At 41.3% G+C, this 16,190-nt stretch overlaps 1 protein-coding gene across 1 annotated transcript; it reads right to left on the reverse strand.

Annotated features, from left to right (window-relative positions):
* Window positions 1-2,589: 2,589 nt before the first annotated feature.
* On the reverse strand, window positions 2,590-15,974 carry LOC109634298 (polycomb protein suz12-B-like). The gene is made up of 16 exons (XM_020094710.2): window positions 15,193-15,974; window positions 14,475-14,521; window positions 14,289-14,353; window positions 11,216-11,284; window positions 10,640-10,689; window positions 10,442-10,527; window positions 10,095-10,341; window positions 9,283-9,385; window positions 9,092-9,197; window positions 8,511-8,685; window positions 8,322-8,410; window positions 7,347-7,490; window positions 6,847-7,004; window positions 6,562-6,760; window positions 5,781-5,860; window positions 2,590-5,111 (listed from the first exon to the last, which is right to left on the reverse strand). Exons 1-16 carry the CDS (start codon window positions 15,386-15,388, stop codon window positions 4,637-4,639), a joined length of 2,289 nt encoding a protein of 762 aa, XP_019950269.2. The 5' UTR covers window positions 15,389-15,974; the 3' UTR covers window positions 2,590-4,636.
* Between the last annotated feature and the right edge of the window lie 216 nt (window positions 15,975-16,190).

The raw sequence follows: 16,190 nt of genomic DNA on the forward strand, positions 1-16,190 counted from the left end.
GGAGGGTACCAAACATGAAACCACACAAGTGCTGTGCCAAAAGGTGATTATCTGCCCCAAACTGATTGGTCAGCCTCTAAAAGCTGTATTACTCTGTTTATTTACACCTGCAGCTGATTTAATCCAGATGGATCACAGTCATTAACTATACACACTTAACTTTATGTCCCTGGTGATAGTAAAGATATGCATTTGTGGAATTTTAACATCTATTGCTACTGAATTATCACATTTGAGGTGTTTATAGAAGTGTTTATAGTTCAGAATGTAATCAGGCTTGACTTTTAGACTAATTGGTTATAACCAATACTATTGTTTCCAGTATATTATGTGTTTGTACATTAGGAAGCTAGACTTAACATGAGCTACTGATGGGGTTTATATATAAAATAAACCAACTGTCTTTGCAGTTAACACATGATCTTATCTCACGTCCTAGATTGTAATCAACCCCACTCTTTTCACCAGTGACACGCACAGCTCAAGATTGGCTTTGATAAATTGTTCTGTTTAAAACCTCTTACACCAAAAGTCATGCAAATAAAGTTTACATCATTCATTGATATATTACACAACAATTTGATACAGCACATGTTGTCAAATTGATGAAGATGCTTTATCTGTTTACATGTGTTTTTATCCCTCTACGTGTGTTTGTGTCTGTTAACTTGTGTTTTTGTATATTTGCATGAGTTTCTGTCTGTTTACATGTGTTTCTATCTATTGTGTGTTTGTGTCTCTTGACATGTGTTGTGTCTGTTGACATGTGTTTTATCAGGTCACATGTTTTCTTAAAGGTACAGTGTGTAGAGTTTAGTGATATCTAGTGTTGAAGTTGCATGTTGCAGCTGAACACCCCTCACCTCACCCTCTCCTTCCAAACATGAAAGAGAACCTGTGGTAGCTTCAGTTGTCATAAAAACTCAATAGTTGTTTAGTTTGTCCAGTCTGGACTAATGTAAAAAACATGGCGGCCTCCGTAGAGAGGGTCCCTTCGTTGTAAATATAAAGCATTTAAATATAAAGGGCCTTTTCTGGGCTAAAGAAAACAACAGTCGAAGCTATCAGCTTCACATCTTCTCTAATGATGCCAGCTAGCTGCTGTAAGCTAACTCAGCCGACTCCTCCCTCGCAGCGACAACATCAACAGACAGACAGTACCTGTCCAGTAGAACCAAAGCCAGCTCGGCGTCTTTCTCTATCCCCAGCCTGGTCCGGAGCGCCCTCCATCTTGGGAAAGCGAAGCCGATGTTCACCCGGGTCTTCGCTCGCTGGTCGTGCACTAAGCGCTGCTTCCTCTCGGTTTTTTGTCGCGCCTCGGGCGTCATCGCGGGCACGGAGTCCGCGGGAGGCTGCGCGCCGTACGGGAGCGAGTAGAGATGATCCATCACGAGAGAATACAATCACAAGAAGAAATAAACACCATCGTAATTCAAAACACTCCGACAACTTCCTGTTCCGAGGGTCTGCCACATCCGGTGTTTGGGCTGTGACGACATCCACGCGCGACCGGATGACACGCTTCACACAGTGGACGCAATTTACTGATTTCTTCAAGTTTGAAAGCTGCAGGAAACATTTGGGGAAATGAAGGATCACAAACAACTGAGCTAAATACATTTAAAGCAAGTCTGGTTGTTTGTAGACCTTGTGACGCGGAGGCTGCTCATGAAGTGTCTTTAAATATGTCGAAAACCCAGCGTCTGTGGGAGAAACATCGATTATTGACGTGAAACCGCTTCAGTCTGTGTTTTACTGGATGCGATCCGCGGGTCTGTGAGTCTTGTAGAGGAGGAGACATCTGAGGAGAATTCAGATCCAGACTCCTGACTGAATCCTAACCATGAGCTCACCGCTATCCCACAATCCCACTCTACTTCTGCCAAATGACCCCTAGTGGCAAAGTTGCACATAGCACACGATCTATATAATGTGTGACGACAGCCTCACGAGTTAGTTTTTCTTGCACAGCTTTATACAGTCTATGGAACACAGGCACAAAGCAGTGACCTGACCTCTGAGCCAATCAGAGAAATGTTCACCTCATCGAGCTGATGATGTGATCATCGCTGAGACCTCTGCCAAGGTCCAGCAGTCTCCTTGAATTCACTCATAAATATAATAATAATAAAAACCCCTAAACACGCCTGTTTTTTCATCAAGATCCATGAATTATTCTATAAGTTAACTGTCACATGTTAAATAAGTGGGGAACCACACCAACGCTCTTCCCTGACCCGACCACACTGCTCCACCAAGCTCTGTTGTAATCTGTCCAGTAGTTTTTGTGTAGTCCTGCCAACAAACATGCAGAAACACAACATCCTCTGCAGAGGAAATAAGGATAAACTTTGTTGGATGCTTTTCCTCCTAACATGAGGAACTGTTGCTGCTGGGAGCCTAGAAATTATACCAACAGATTTTTCAAAATAGAACTTTAATTTGACAGAAGTTAAGACAAATCTGTGTGATTTTTGGAATCCTGATATTTTTGCTTTGTGAGGTCAGGTCTGTGTTACAGAATCTGGTGCAAGCGTCAGTACATTTTGTTCATGCGGTAAATGAAGTTGTTGAAAGAAATGGACCATGTTTCTGAAAATTGTACAAAATTGTTCTTTTTAATAAACAACCATTTTGACTCAGCTAGTTTTACATTATTGTTGAAGAAAAGTCTTGTTTTCTTGACATGGCTCCTCTTGTACTGTGCAAAATGCTGCTGGTCTCATGTGAAAAAAAAAAAAAAAAAAAAAACAACTCTAAAATTAACAGCAACCTCTGATAAAACAAAAAGTGCTCAGAACCGTCACGTATTAAACCAGTTTTCTGCTCGCTGGGTCAGTCCACGTCTGACTGATGTAAAGCTTTTAAAGAGCGGCACTGAAATATGAGAGTTACACATGAAATCAACTGTTCCCATCAAACTTGAAAATATCTCTACATTAGTGCCAGTTCCCAACAGCTGGTCACATCTGGATAATAGTAAAACTGAAACTGTAAGGCAGCACCAACATTTGCACCGAGTGCTTGAGGCAGTGACATGCTGTCGGATTATTCAGCCTGAGTCTGCTTTGCAGAAATTGTGTTTTTCATTTTCACAGGAGACACGAACAGGAGCGAGGAAATCTGCAGCAAATTAATCCCCTTTGGTCTGTAAACTAAGAGGCTATGGGAAACTCCTGCATGGTGTTCAGGTTTCCGCACATCCATATTCAAAAGCTAATTCGTTACATATAGTTACACAAAGTCTTATGTACAGAACAGGCGAAGTGGGCAGGTGCTGCAATGAGGAAAATAAACCAAACCCCGTCTGAGAAATGACTCACTGAAAAAAAAAGTGTAACCTGTCATCTCCAGTTGATGTTTTAGGGTTCTGAAGGTGCGACTGTGAATCATGATGGACAATATGACAGCTCCAGAAAGTGAAGCCAAAGAGTCTCCTTTCCCCCTTGTGGCTGGCTGCAGTATAGATCATAAATCCAGCCTCATCCATATTAGCAGATGGGACAAGGATCAAACAAAAACAATACACATTTAACAAAGTATCTGTCAGTTCATCTAGTTGTTATCACACTGATTGTTCAAGTGTTTCTGATAAGTTTGGTTTCAAGTGATGAAATGAAAAAGAGGTGATTGGTTTGGTGGGTGTATCGTGGGACCTTGATGGTGCGGCTCAACTCCACGATCACTACTGCTCTGGCTCCAGATGAAGTCGCCAGCACACGATGGAAGCATCGGTATCCAAGATATTTTAGCTCCATTTGTGTTTGACAGGAGGAAGTTGAGACACGGCGTCCATCTTTGTTTACAGTTCATGATCTGGAAGGTCACTGATCGGCTCTTCTCACCCTCTGAGGAGAAGCTACTTCACAATCATCCCCGTTTTTAACTTTAGTTTCCTTTGAACACTGAAAAAGAAACAATACCAACGGAAAAAACCTGTCGGCTCGTCTTATTCTGAAATGTCCTTATTGTCAACAAATCCCTAAATGATCCAAACAAACAATGAATGTCTCCTGCAAACACGTACAGTGTGTGAATCAAAGACTAGTGTATCTCTGCTGCCCCAAATACTCAGGAGGGCACCAAATTCTGTATCAATCCGTCAGTGAAAATAGTCCTAAACAAATGCAGTATATCCTCCTGTTAAAAAAACAGCTTTGTGCTACGAACAAACCGGTGTGTTTTGGAGCTGAGAGCTACAGATGGAGAAGTTGGAAAGCGTTGAGAAATAACACTTGGTTGGTTTTGCTTTTTTTGTGGCAATGGTTGACAATTAGAAATATCTCGATCACCAGCGTGCTTTATTTCTATTTAATCTGTTGCTACAAATCAAGATTTAAGGCTAAGCTTGATTCATGCTTGCTTCATCTTGTTGTCACTTGGTGGGCGGACTTCTTCACTTCCATGAGTATTGAGCTTTGAAGCTTTTCTCCAGTTTAAATGTGTGAAAACTGTTAAAAAACCAACGACTTTTGTGATAAAAAGTTCGTCTCAGTTCTGATGAAAATATGAACCCTGCAGTAAACTGTGTGTTTTAACACCTGTTTGTTTGTCAGTTGCCTTTTCTTGATTCAGGTTTGTAACATCAGTTTTTCAAACCCATGTCCTGTTTTGGATCTTTATCATATCCTCTCTGTCACTGCTCCTCATCTTGCTCCTCTTTCTCCGGCTTCTCTTCCTCCTGCATTTCTTCCTCCTGCTTCTCTTCCTCCTGCTTCTCTTCCTCCTGCTTCCTTTCCTCCTGCTTCCTTTCCTCCTGCTTCCTTTCCTCCTGCTTCCCCCGACCCCCGTGGTTGCTCATCTCATCACTGCAGGGTTTATACTCATATGGGTCCGGTTCAGGATCCAGCTCTGGCTGGGACTCCACAGCTGTCTCCCAGTCCTCCTCTTCCTCTTCCTCCTCATCTTTGTCTGTCTGAGTGGCCTGGCTCTGGAGGAGGCGGAGACGGGCCATGGCCTGGTCAATGGTCTGCGTGCTGACCAGGTTGAAGTCGTGCATGCTAACCAGGTGCAGCAGGAAGTTGCGACACAGGTTGTGTTTGACGATGTGGGCGCCGTGCTGCTCGGCAAACACTAGACAGGCCTCGTTCATCTGGTTATCAGCGATGAAGCTGGAAGGAAAGGAAAAGAGTCAGTGTGACGGCTGAAAAAACAAAACAATCTTTTCTGATTACTGTGGAACAGGCAAATATAAAAACAAACATTGTTGAAGAAAGACCAGGGGCCTAACTCATGAATAACCATTGCGTACGCACAAAACAGGAGTTTTAAATTAAAATCCATACAGGAGATACAACAAGCTCACTGACAGTGTGAAGTGATTCTTTTTTTGCCTCCACCTTTGAATTGGTATTAACAGGAGCAGAGTATCATTGTGCTTACTTTGTTAGTGACATCACTGCTGTGGCCACTAAACAATCTGTGCTTCTTCACCTCCACCTCACTAACAAACAGCACGATGTCAGAGAGTTGCTCTTCCTCTTCTTACTGCTTGATGCCGTGATTCACCAGAGAAACCCATTGGTCAGCAGGATAATTTTATATTCACGAGACGATTTCAGCAGATAAAACATAAGCATCTGGTTCTAGTGAACAGCTGGTTCAGTTTTATTTTTGGTTCCTGATTGTTTAGAAAATCCTGAATCTTTAGAGATGAAGCTGTTTTAGCTTTTTGTTACTTGCAAACTTTGAATGTTGAAACATATAAGATTTCATTTGATTTGATGCAGGTTTTATTCAAGTAAATATGCTCCTGGACCTCATCCCTACATTGTACTCACCCGTGCTTCATGGCGTGAAGGTTCCAGAGCTTCATGATCTCCTTCTCGCCCTCGTTGACGTCTGTGAACTCATCGATTTGCTGCAAGTGAGAGCGGGGAAGTCGAGATTTTAAAAAAGTTTTTAGACACCGGAGAGAATATTAACAATCACGGAGAGAGAGACCTACAAGTACTTCTTAAAAATTGGTCACAAATTTGTCTGTTATAAATACTTATACTCATTAATATTTATTCATTAATACTCATTAAATCAATGAACATGAAAGAAAAGTAATACAATTACAAATAGTTGATCAAGACTTAAGTTAAAATCTTGACTTGGCTGTAGTGAGCTGCTAATCTTCATATTTACATAATGTCTCCTGGATTACAGAAAGCATGACAAATTTGAAGATAAAGAAAAAGTATTGAAGTCAGGTTCTGACCTTTTTACATCTAAAGTCTATTTCAGACATGAACTCCTCTGTTCTGCTCAGATTGGCTGTAGTTGTCGCTGATATTTAGCCTGCGTAAAATTCACTCAGGAGGTGACGCATATGCAAGTTTCTCAAATCATGATGAGATCAGATATAAGAGACTGACAATCTAATGCAGATTTAGCAATCATGAAAAGTGACGGAGCTTTAAAAATTAAAGATATTTTTCTTCTGAAAATTCAAAATCACAATGTCGCCATTTCCCACTGGAGCTACTTTGTACTGAAGAAGAAACTCTTGTAGCAAAACCGAATGAGGCCTCCCCCCTCCTCAAAAATCCCTAATTATCGCTCTCCGGAACCGACCTTGACGGTTTTCTCTTTGAGCCAGTCAGGGTCCCTCTCGTCTTCACTGTCCACCTCCATCTCCTGAGGCCGCAGAGGAACGCAGCTGTCACTGTGGAAGTAGAGGCGGTTGTGTCCGCTGATGTGCGTCCTCTGCTGCTCTTGGTCGCCGTCCTCCGACTCCAGAAACTCAGACAGACTTGGCTTTGTCCTCTTGGGTCTGGACAGAGGACAGAAAAAGGACAGTAGGTTGGTACCAGTACTGTTGGTTTTAAGTAAATAATTTGGTCAGAAAACCAGCAGTACCTGCAGACGACCACGTGGGTGACGGTGGTCCTCTTGACGGGGCCATTCCTGCTGAAGGCGAAGCCTGGCTGGTTGTGGATGTCCTGAGGATTTCCTGCGTAGGAACCATCATAACCATCGTTGATGGAGACTTCTATCTTTGCACCTTTAGGATGCGGCTGTAAAAGATCACAGAGAGAGTGTGTGAATTAAAAAGTCCAGAGCAGAGAAAAATACAGACTTGGTTTCTAAATGCCTAAAGAGTGTGTACATACATTTTCACATGTTGGTGATAAAACATGACCAAAGTATTGAAAAAAATCTTTATATTAACTAAAAACTTCTTCCTAATAACTTATGTTTAATTCTGTAGCTTTCAGAAAATTATAATTTTCTCATCAGTGAAAGAAAAAATAAATCACAAAATGTTTTATGTGTGTGATGTGAACAAATGTGGATTTATTAAGATATGTTTTATGGCATTATTCTTTCTGCACAGCGACAGTCCCTGTGCGTCTCACCACGTAGTTGAAGATGAAGCGGGAGTGGGACAGTTTCAGGTGTTTGATCAGACTGTAGAGCTTCCTGCAGTTGAGTGTACACCAGGGACAGTGGAGGTCGTCTCTGGCCTCCGTCTGCTGCCGAGTGTTGTTGTTGTACTGGAACTGGACAAAAAAGAAAGGGTGAATGTGAAGGAGTACAAACTGACACAGATCTGAAAAGTTTGAGCTCTGCTGTTTTTCTCTTGATTGAAACTCGAGCAGAGACGGACGCTAAGATGCTAAGATAAGAATTAAGTATCTCTAATCCCTCAGTCTAACACCTTCCCAACATACAACAACAAGCTAACAAAGGCTAGTGGAGGGAGCATGAAAAAAATTTCCACACATGTTGAGTGGTTGAGATGTTGGGATTTCTTCCTCTGAAGATGATAAACTTCAATAGTTTCTTCAGCTACAATATTGTTTTTTTTTTTTAATTGTTGAATATTATATTTTATACAGGCTGTAATTGGCCATGTCCCAAATCAGGGGCTGCATTCTTTGGATGCTGCATTTAAAGATCGAATGACTCACAACGCTCACTGTGGTTGAGCTTTTATGGGCAGCATCCGAAGGAGGTGGCCCATGAATTGGGACGCAGCTAAAAAGTCATAGTAATTATCTGTCAGTTACTGTCAGAATAACAATTATCTTAGAATGTATCTCACACTTAGCTTCCAGTCAGGTTTAAATCAACAGATTTATAACATGATATAACTTTAAAAAATAAATAGGTTGGACGTGTGAAAAAATTTGCAGGTATCAAGTCAGGGTGAAGTATTTCTAGAACAAGCAACATGTTGGCCAGCCTGAGGGGGCACTATTAAGCCCCTATATCACACCACATCTCACCTGATTATACAATGAGTTTCTAGAGATGTGTACTTGATGATAAAACAGTGTATTCCATCTGCAATAAGGTCACATACAAAGTCTGTGCTGAGAGAGACTTACCTGGTAGAAGATGCGTAACTTCTGTCTGGGCTCCGCTGAGATTTGCTCCCTTCTGGTTTGTACATCAGCGTTGATGGACTCTTTTAGAGCTGCAGCACCGACAAGGGAAACAGGATCAAAAACATTTAATTAAATGAATCAAATGTTTCACCAATGACCAACTAATGATATCACCACTGCCATGCTCACCCAGTGTCTGTGTCGCTCTCAGCGTGCTTGGTCTGGTGTCCTGGTTGGTCTCAGAGTTGCGGGTGGCCAGAGGTTTAGCCACAGGTGCAGTAGAGCGATCGGAGGCGTCACTGGTCCAACGCAGGGTGAACTGCAGCGTGGGACCCTGGGAAAAACTCTCAAATGGAGGCAGACGCTGCAAAGACAAACACAGCAGTTTTATTCATATGACCAATAACCAGATTATAGATTTTTTTAGAGGCATCATATAAATCATGTCTACTATTCAATTATTTTTGATTTGTTTGTTATATTAACTTCTCTGTTCATTTCACGAGACTAAGGGCAGAGCGAAGGGAGGTGGATACAGAACAGAACGGTACAAAACATGCAGACCATAACAATTCATTATACCAATACCACATTTTGCACCACTATTTACTCACAGTGTTTTATTTATTTATCGATTTCAGAATGTGCTGCTTCCAGTGAATCACTTTGAAACTTGGAATTTAAAAGTTGCCCTATGAATTATTACAATGATTCCCAGCTGATGTTGTTGATCTTAGGACCAGAGCTTTTTTTTTTTTTTACACACAAACCTTTCCATCCAGGATGGTTTCCCAGGTTGCCCTCTTCTTACTGACAGGACATTCCTCCATCTCCTGCATCGACACCTCGTACTCTCCGTCTAACAACTGCAGACGTCTGCACAAGAATACGTCACGTTACACACAGAGAAAATAACAACATGCTTTCCTGTGTTTCAGAGCAGCTTGTGTGCGTGTTTCACCTGTTTTTATCAAAGACAGTCATCTGAGCCACAAATGTGGCTTCCCCCTCCTCCCTGAGAGCAGAGCTCCTCCTCTTCCTGTTCACCACTTCCTCTGTAAAATCTGATACAGACACATATGTCACGCAACTCTGCTCTATCACACCAACATCGCAGATGATAGTAGGAGCTGGTATTAAGATGCTGGAGGATGTTGGGGCGTGCTCGGTTTGGCTTGACGTGGTTGGCGCAGTGCACAGCGCGAATGATAAAAATACAGGGAGGAGCAGTGAATTACAGCCAAAGTCGCGAAAAATTGTAAAATAAAAAAATAAAAAAATTTTCACGGCCCAAACATGTATGAAAAGATCCCAAATTAAGACTATAGGAGACTTAGTGGAGCTGTGCATGGCTCCCTGGGTGTCTGCCCTGGACCTGGGGCCAGGCTGTGCGCCTTCTCCCTCAGAATGTGAAGCAGTCCGTGGTCTCTGCGTCTGTAGCCAGGGACTGTATATGTTTACTTATCGCAAGTCATATGGTCTTCGCGATATTCTACAATGTTATAGCATATCGCATGTTTTCTGAATATCATGCAGCCCTACTTAATATGAACCTATTTAAGACTTTCACCCAGAACTATTCTTAGCCCCATGATTCAGATAAGGAAACAAAAAAAATACATAAAAACTTAAAATGGGAGGAAAAAGGAAGAAACTTTAAGAAGAGAAGAGATTGTTTTTCCAGGATGGAAAGACATGAAACCCAACACAAAAGAACAAACAAATGTGACTCATCTTTTTACAGATCATTATTGTTTTTAAATCTCTGCTGACCTCTGTTGTGGTGATTCTCTCCGTTGGTCAGGCCGTTGACTTGTGTTCGGGGGAATCCGGGCTGCGACACCCTGAACAGCAACGAGTAAGACTTGACCATGTGAGAGTTGCTGGGTTCAAACTCGCTGCTGGGGACCAGCAGGAAGGGGGAGGAGCCCTGCTTGGCCTGGACTCCAGCGCCCGTGTCCGGGTTCAGAGGAACCTGCTTCTTCCCTGTGGGGACCTGCTTCACTGGACAGCTCACATCCTGGAGGGAAGGGGGGAGAGGAAATGTCCGATGTGTTTCACTGACACCAACGCAAAGGATGAAAGTCAGCTGTGATGAAGCAGAACATCATAACACACACCTTTCTTTTCTTGTGACACACTTTGACCAGCAGCACCTCAAGCGACACAGAGTTCTGCTCATTCTCACAGTCCTGAGATGGTTTCCCTGAAGACAATGCAACACAATACAGGACAGGAGACTGTTAGTCGCACCAACTCAGAGGAGTAACTTCATCTAAAGAAGCCAAAAGGATGGCAGCTGATTAGGACAAACTTACCAGCTTTATGAAAGAAACCAGTGAAGGTGAGCTGCAGGTTAGAGGCCAAGCTGTTGGATATGAAGGTCACATGATCAGCATTACTTAAAACCAATTTCAAAATGTTTGGCTGTATTTTTACATTTCTTTAGAAAGAGAAAATATATCATATTCCAAAAAGGTGCCTTAGCACAATGAACCTAGCTCCATTGTTTTTTATTTTGTGTATGTGCTGTTTGTGAAACCCAGTAATAAACAGAATAAAGAATTTGTGTTTAGGTCTATCTTAAAAATTGTTGACAGACTTTAACTGCAGGTAAAATTCTGAGAATTGGCTGCAGAGTTTACCTGCAGTTTGCCTTTCACACATGCACAATGCATGTACATGAATGGTCATGTGACGTGTTTTCAGGTGTGTTAGTGTGGACAGAGATTATTTCATTCTTTTGTTGAGCAGATGAACGAGCAAACACAGCTGAAAACATTTGGTCTATGGTTAAGATGAAATATATTTATTCACATTTCATTCATCACTTAGTGAAATGCCAGATCATTACACATATCAAAGGTCAAAAAACAACAGGACAGAGTGTTTACCTGTGAGTCTCTAGCTCCCCCTTCATCCTCTCCACTTTGCACAGCAGATTGTCCACCTTGGAGCTTTTCCTGTGCAGACAAGCAGCAGCAGTTAGCAACCACACAGCACAACCAGCACCCCCTACTGACCCGCAGACAGATCCACAGGTCATTACACTGAGTGAGGCCAGTGAGGTCAGAGCCTTTACTTCTTCTGGAGATATAGTCAGTCCACAAACAAACAAATGAGTCACTTTCAAGTCAGCTCTATTCCAAACATCAGACTAGCAAGTCAATGAGCTAATTGAAAAAAAATGTAATACCCATAATCATTTAAAGGTTTAGTGTGTAGAATGTAGTGACATCTAGTTGTGAAGTTGCATGTTGCCGCTGAATATCCCTCACCCAGCCTGTGGTAGCCTTCAGTTGTCATAAAAACTCAAAAAGTTTGGATGACTGTAAAAACATTGTTGCCTCCGTAGAGAGGACCTGCTCCCAATATAAATATAGAGTATCTAAATAAAAGGCCCCATTCTAGGGTAAGGAAAACAACAATTTGTACAGTTTAGATGATCACACACTAGTGGAAAACATCACTAGGATTATTGTATATTCACTTTCTGCCAATAGATCCCTTTCATTTAAGTCTTTCACACTGGACCTTTAAATCATTTTTTCCCAAGAAAATGAAAAATGGTGGTTCTTGGATGTCAAATAAGAGAATTAGCCCATAACTTTTTTAATGTCAGATTTGTATCTGCCGATTAGACAGGGCAGCTTTAAGCAGTTCACACCTGTCTGTATGTTTTAATTCATATTTTTAATCATTTCGGTTTTTCATGTGTTTTCTGTGCTGAATGTTTTCTGCTCAGACTCCATGAAAAGTGGCCTGATACAAAGTGGAACCAGCTGAGAAACCTGCTGTGGTTTACTTTTATTACCTTTGTGCTAAGTGTTGGAGGAGACAAAACATTTTACATTTGGATCTCACTATGAAAAACCAGAACGAGATCTACATGTATTAGTCTGAACCATAGACTGTGTATTAAGTCTATGGTCTATACTTGTTTGACAGGTTGGTAGATGTGAAATTTAGTTTGAATGCCATAAGCAAGCTGTGAATTCACGCTGGCATGAGCTACATGTGCTGGTTTGTGTGCTGAAGTGAAATTAAAACACAGCCTCTTGGCTCAAATTGCAGCCATTAGTACGCAGGGTTTAGTGGCTGCACATAAATCCAAGTTCTGCACAGCGTCAACCCGAGGAGACGTCTAATGAGCCAGAGTAACTGAAAACACCTGGGAGGCTGCAAGAAGCCTTGAAGCTGGATTCAGACCGACATTAGAAATGAATAATAACAGTTCAACCTCCACATTCATTCCAGTGATTTAGACTAATAAATAAAAGCTTTATTTTTACTGCAATGCCACAAACATCCACCAACGCACGTCATCAATCAAATCGCATTATCACATTCCTTCTACATTACTATGTAACATCAATGCCAATGACTCTGTTGCTTTTCTACAAGTTTAATTCCACACATTTTTCACCTCCAAAGTAATACTTTTATGCCCTGGGTAATTCTACTCAACAAAAATGCATGGATTTGTTGATATTTACAGTTATAAATAACTGGAATCACGACTTTTTTATACCTTATCGGACCTTATTTAAGTAAACTGAAATCAGTGCTTTTCAAACCTTTAAGACCTGCATTTACCCTCCAGCTGCCTTCTACGATTTGCTTACAGTTAAATAAAATGACGACAAAAAAAACACTTTCAAAGACAATATAAAGGAAACAACAGTACTTTGGCACACATCACAAAATCTTTGAAAGAGACTGTAAACTTGTTCAGCAACACAGTAAATAACCACCTCTGTGCAGAATGACTTACATGGCAACAGCCTCTGTTCTTTAAGTTTATATTTTTCATGTTTCATGCTCTGTGAAAACGTTATGACTGTGAAGTGTTACAAATCACGATTTGTGTTTCATGTGACCAAAGCTGCACGGGTGCAGCACCAAATGAAACTGATAGGAGCAGCAGCAGCCTCACTTGTCATCATCTGGTTCACGCAGTAGAACTACTTCAAAATCAGACACAACACCACCTGACGGCGGCCATTTTTAGTCCCCAACCGAGGCCTGAGCCATGAAGAGAATCTACTGCACTAAAGATAAGGAAAGCTCCTGTCTGATGAACGCATTTCCAAATAAAGGAAATTAAAAAAGAGATGACCTGATACAGTATTGTAGTATTTCAGATGTAGATAATTATTTTATTTAATTAATTGAAATAAATAATCTTACAATATATTTGTCCTTTTTAAATGTTTTTTGAGCATTCAATAAATCTATAAATAGTACTTTTAAATAGAATTCAGTTTTCTGAATGACAAATAATTTATCAGCTCATAAACGAATGTCACATTATCATTGGGAATCTATGGATGCTAGTGTCAAATCTTTTTGAGTTTTGTGACCAGTTCTAAGACTGAAATTATAATGGTGGTTTCAATAACTTTTCAATAACTTCAAATTTCTGAAAATGAGTGTTTCTACAAAAGACAAAGTTGTAACCCCTACACATTCGTGTAGGAACACATCATTTAACAGCAACAATTATTTGTTATCAGCCAGCATTCAACATGCACCTACTTGTTCAATAGCAGCTGCGAAATATTACTTGCCAGCATTTTTGATTATGCAGCCCAATCTTTTCAACTATGCACACAACCTCCAGCTCTTAAAATTGAAATCAGAGAAGGTCCTCCGTCTTTGAACACACCACACACTTGTGAAGAGTCTGTATGCAAAGCAGCCAAACTGAAAAGGTCTCTCCTATCTCAGCTTTAACATATCCAGCCTGTCACCACCTACAGCAGCAGACATGTGGGTTTACTTTCACTCACTCGCAACAGTTGACCAGCTTTCTATGAGTCAATCTACTTTAATCCAACTTCAAACAGAGAGACACAAAACCATAAAAAGACACAAGAAGTGAGTCAACCCAACAAACTGCGTCACAAAAAACATGTGGAAAACAGTCATGACTGGATACAAACAGTATATTTACTTTGTTTTTACCTTTTGACATTATTCCTTGAGTTTCTGTGGGACATGTAGGTGAGAGTCCTGTGCAAGAATATGGGCTGAAATGTAATGTAAAAGAAAAAATGTGTTATTGAGATATGTCAAGAGATACAGAAACATTTCCTCTTACGTCAGATGATCCAGTTAATCATGTGAGGAGTTTCCATCAAAGCAACTCACAGCGATTAAGTTCCTCGTGCGTAGGAACCTGTAGATTTGAGTTGGTTCTGTAAAGAAATATAGTTGTACCATCAGTAAGACTTTTCTTTACGAATAATGAATTCCTTTAATAGAGCATGTTGAATTTGAAACAAGCAAAAACATGATAACCCGAGTGCACTCTTAAACAATCATCCACCTGATGAATGAAAACTGTGTTGATAAGTTAATTAAAATAGCAGTTTCTCCATAAATCTTCTCTAATGTGAGGCTCGACTTGTTTCTGCTCCTTATTCAAATTTTGGGTGAAGGCAACAGTTTGTGGTTTTGTCCAGTGTTTGATATTCATTAGCTCCATAAATAGATATTTAAAATAATCTGATAAAAAGAGAACACTACTTTGTTGCAGCACAATACACACGTGGTTAAACGGCAGAAACACAGTTTAGAATAGATTCATTATCCACCACATTTGCCTGGATTGCAATATGCACACAATGACACAGCATGGCAGCTGCACACTGTGTGAGATGAGAAGTCAAACATGACAGCACCATAACACGTGTGATTCATAGTGTTTCGTACTAAATGGTGGTTAGTGTCAGGTGCGACAGGACTGAGTTTGAAGTCACACAACTCTGCAAGTCTTCACCTCGCCGCCCACAGCTTCCTGTAACCTTGAGTTAAACTTCTAACACATGTTTTTTCAACACGCAGCTTGATGACAGCGGACACTCACTCTCGAAGGCCTGCAGGAACAACTCGTGGTCGGCTTGGATCTGTTGCATGTTGGGCTTCTTGGCTGGGGCCACCGCAGAGGAGGAGGAGGAGGAGGAGGCGGAGGACGCTGCCTGGTGAAACCCGTTGGCTTTTCCTCCGGGACCGCAGCCCACCGGGTGGCTCCCACCTGAGGAGCTCTGCTTGTGTGGAGCCATCGCCACAACAAATACACAAATAAATTAAAAAAAAAATAAAAATAAGCGGCCAAAGAAACTTTACCCCCACCTGATGTGGGAGAGCAACTCCGTTCCTTCTCCTTTGTCAAAACAAAAGAGCAGCGCTGGCAGAGAACCAGCCGCTCAGGAGAAACTGTGATGACTCCTCATTTCTAAACAAGTCGATGGAAGTTTCACTGAATCACATCGGACACTAGTGAAGACCCAATCTAAGGTTTTCCTTTAAATGCTCGCCTGAAAGTTCCGGAGCTCCGTGCACAGGTTTAAATTGCGCGAAACAAGAGAACAGCCTCCGGCAAGCTGACGCGGCTTGCTAGCTAACTGGCTAACTTCCTTAGCCAGCTAGCAACGACGCCGGGCTAACCGGTTAGCATTCTCCGACACTGTGGCTTCCCCAATTAACTCAGCGAAAGCTGCCGCTAATCGACAACTGATTAAAGCCAGGAATGAAGCACGTTCCCTGTGGTTTCGACGCCATCGTTTCACCAAACCTCACGGTACTTCTTGCCGGGCGCCTGTTTGCAAGTTAGGATAGCTGTGGTGGAAAGTAGCATAAAACAACACGGACGCTATCCGGTTTATATTTTCAAAATATATTCTAATAAGAATCTATAATTATCAACTGCGCGTCCCAAGCATTTTTTGTGTGTAATAAACCTGTCGTTAAAAGTCTCACGAACACGTCATTATGTAAACATCCCAATATTAAACGCATCGCTTGCAGAAACGTAATTTTACTTATTCGCGTGCTTTTATTTTGACGACAAATATCCGTTAATCT

The sequence above is a fragment of the Paralichthys olivaceus genome, chromosome 5, assembly GCF_024713975.1.
Source record: "Paralichthys olivaceus isolate ysfri-2021 chromosome 5, ASM2471397v2, whole genome shotgun sequence".
NCBI classification, from domain to species: domain Eukaryota; kingdom Metazoa; phylum Chordata; class Actinopteri; order Pleuronectiformes; family Paralichthyidae; genus Paralichthys; species Paralichthys olivaceus.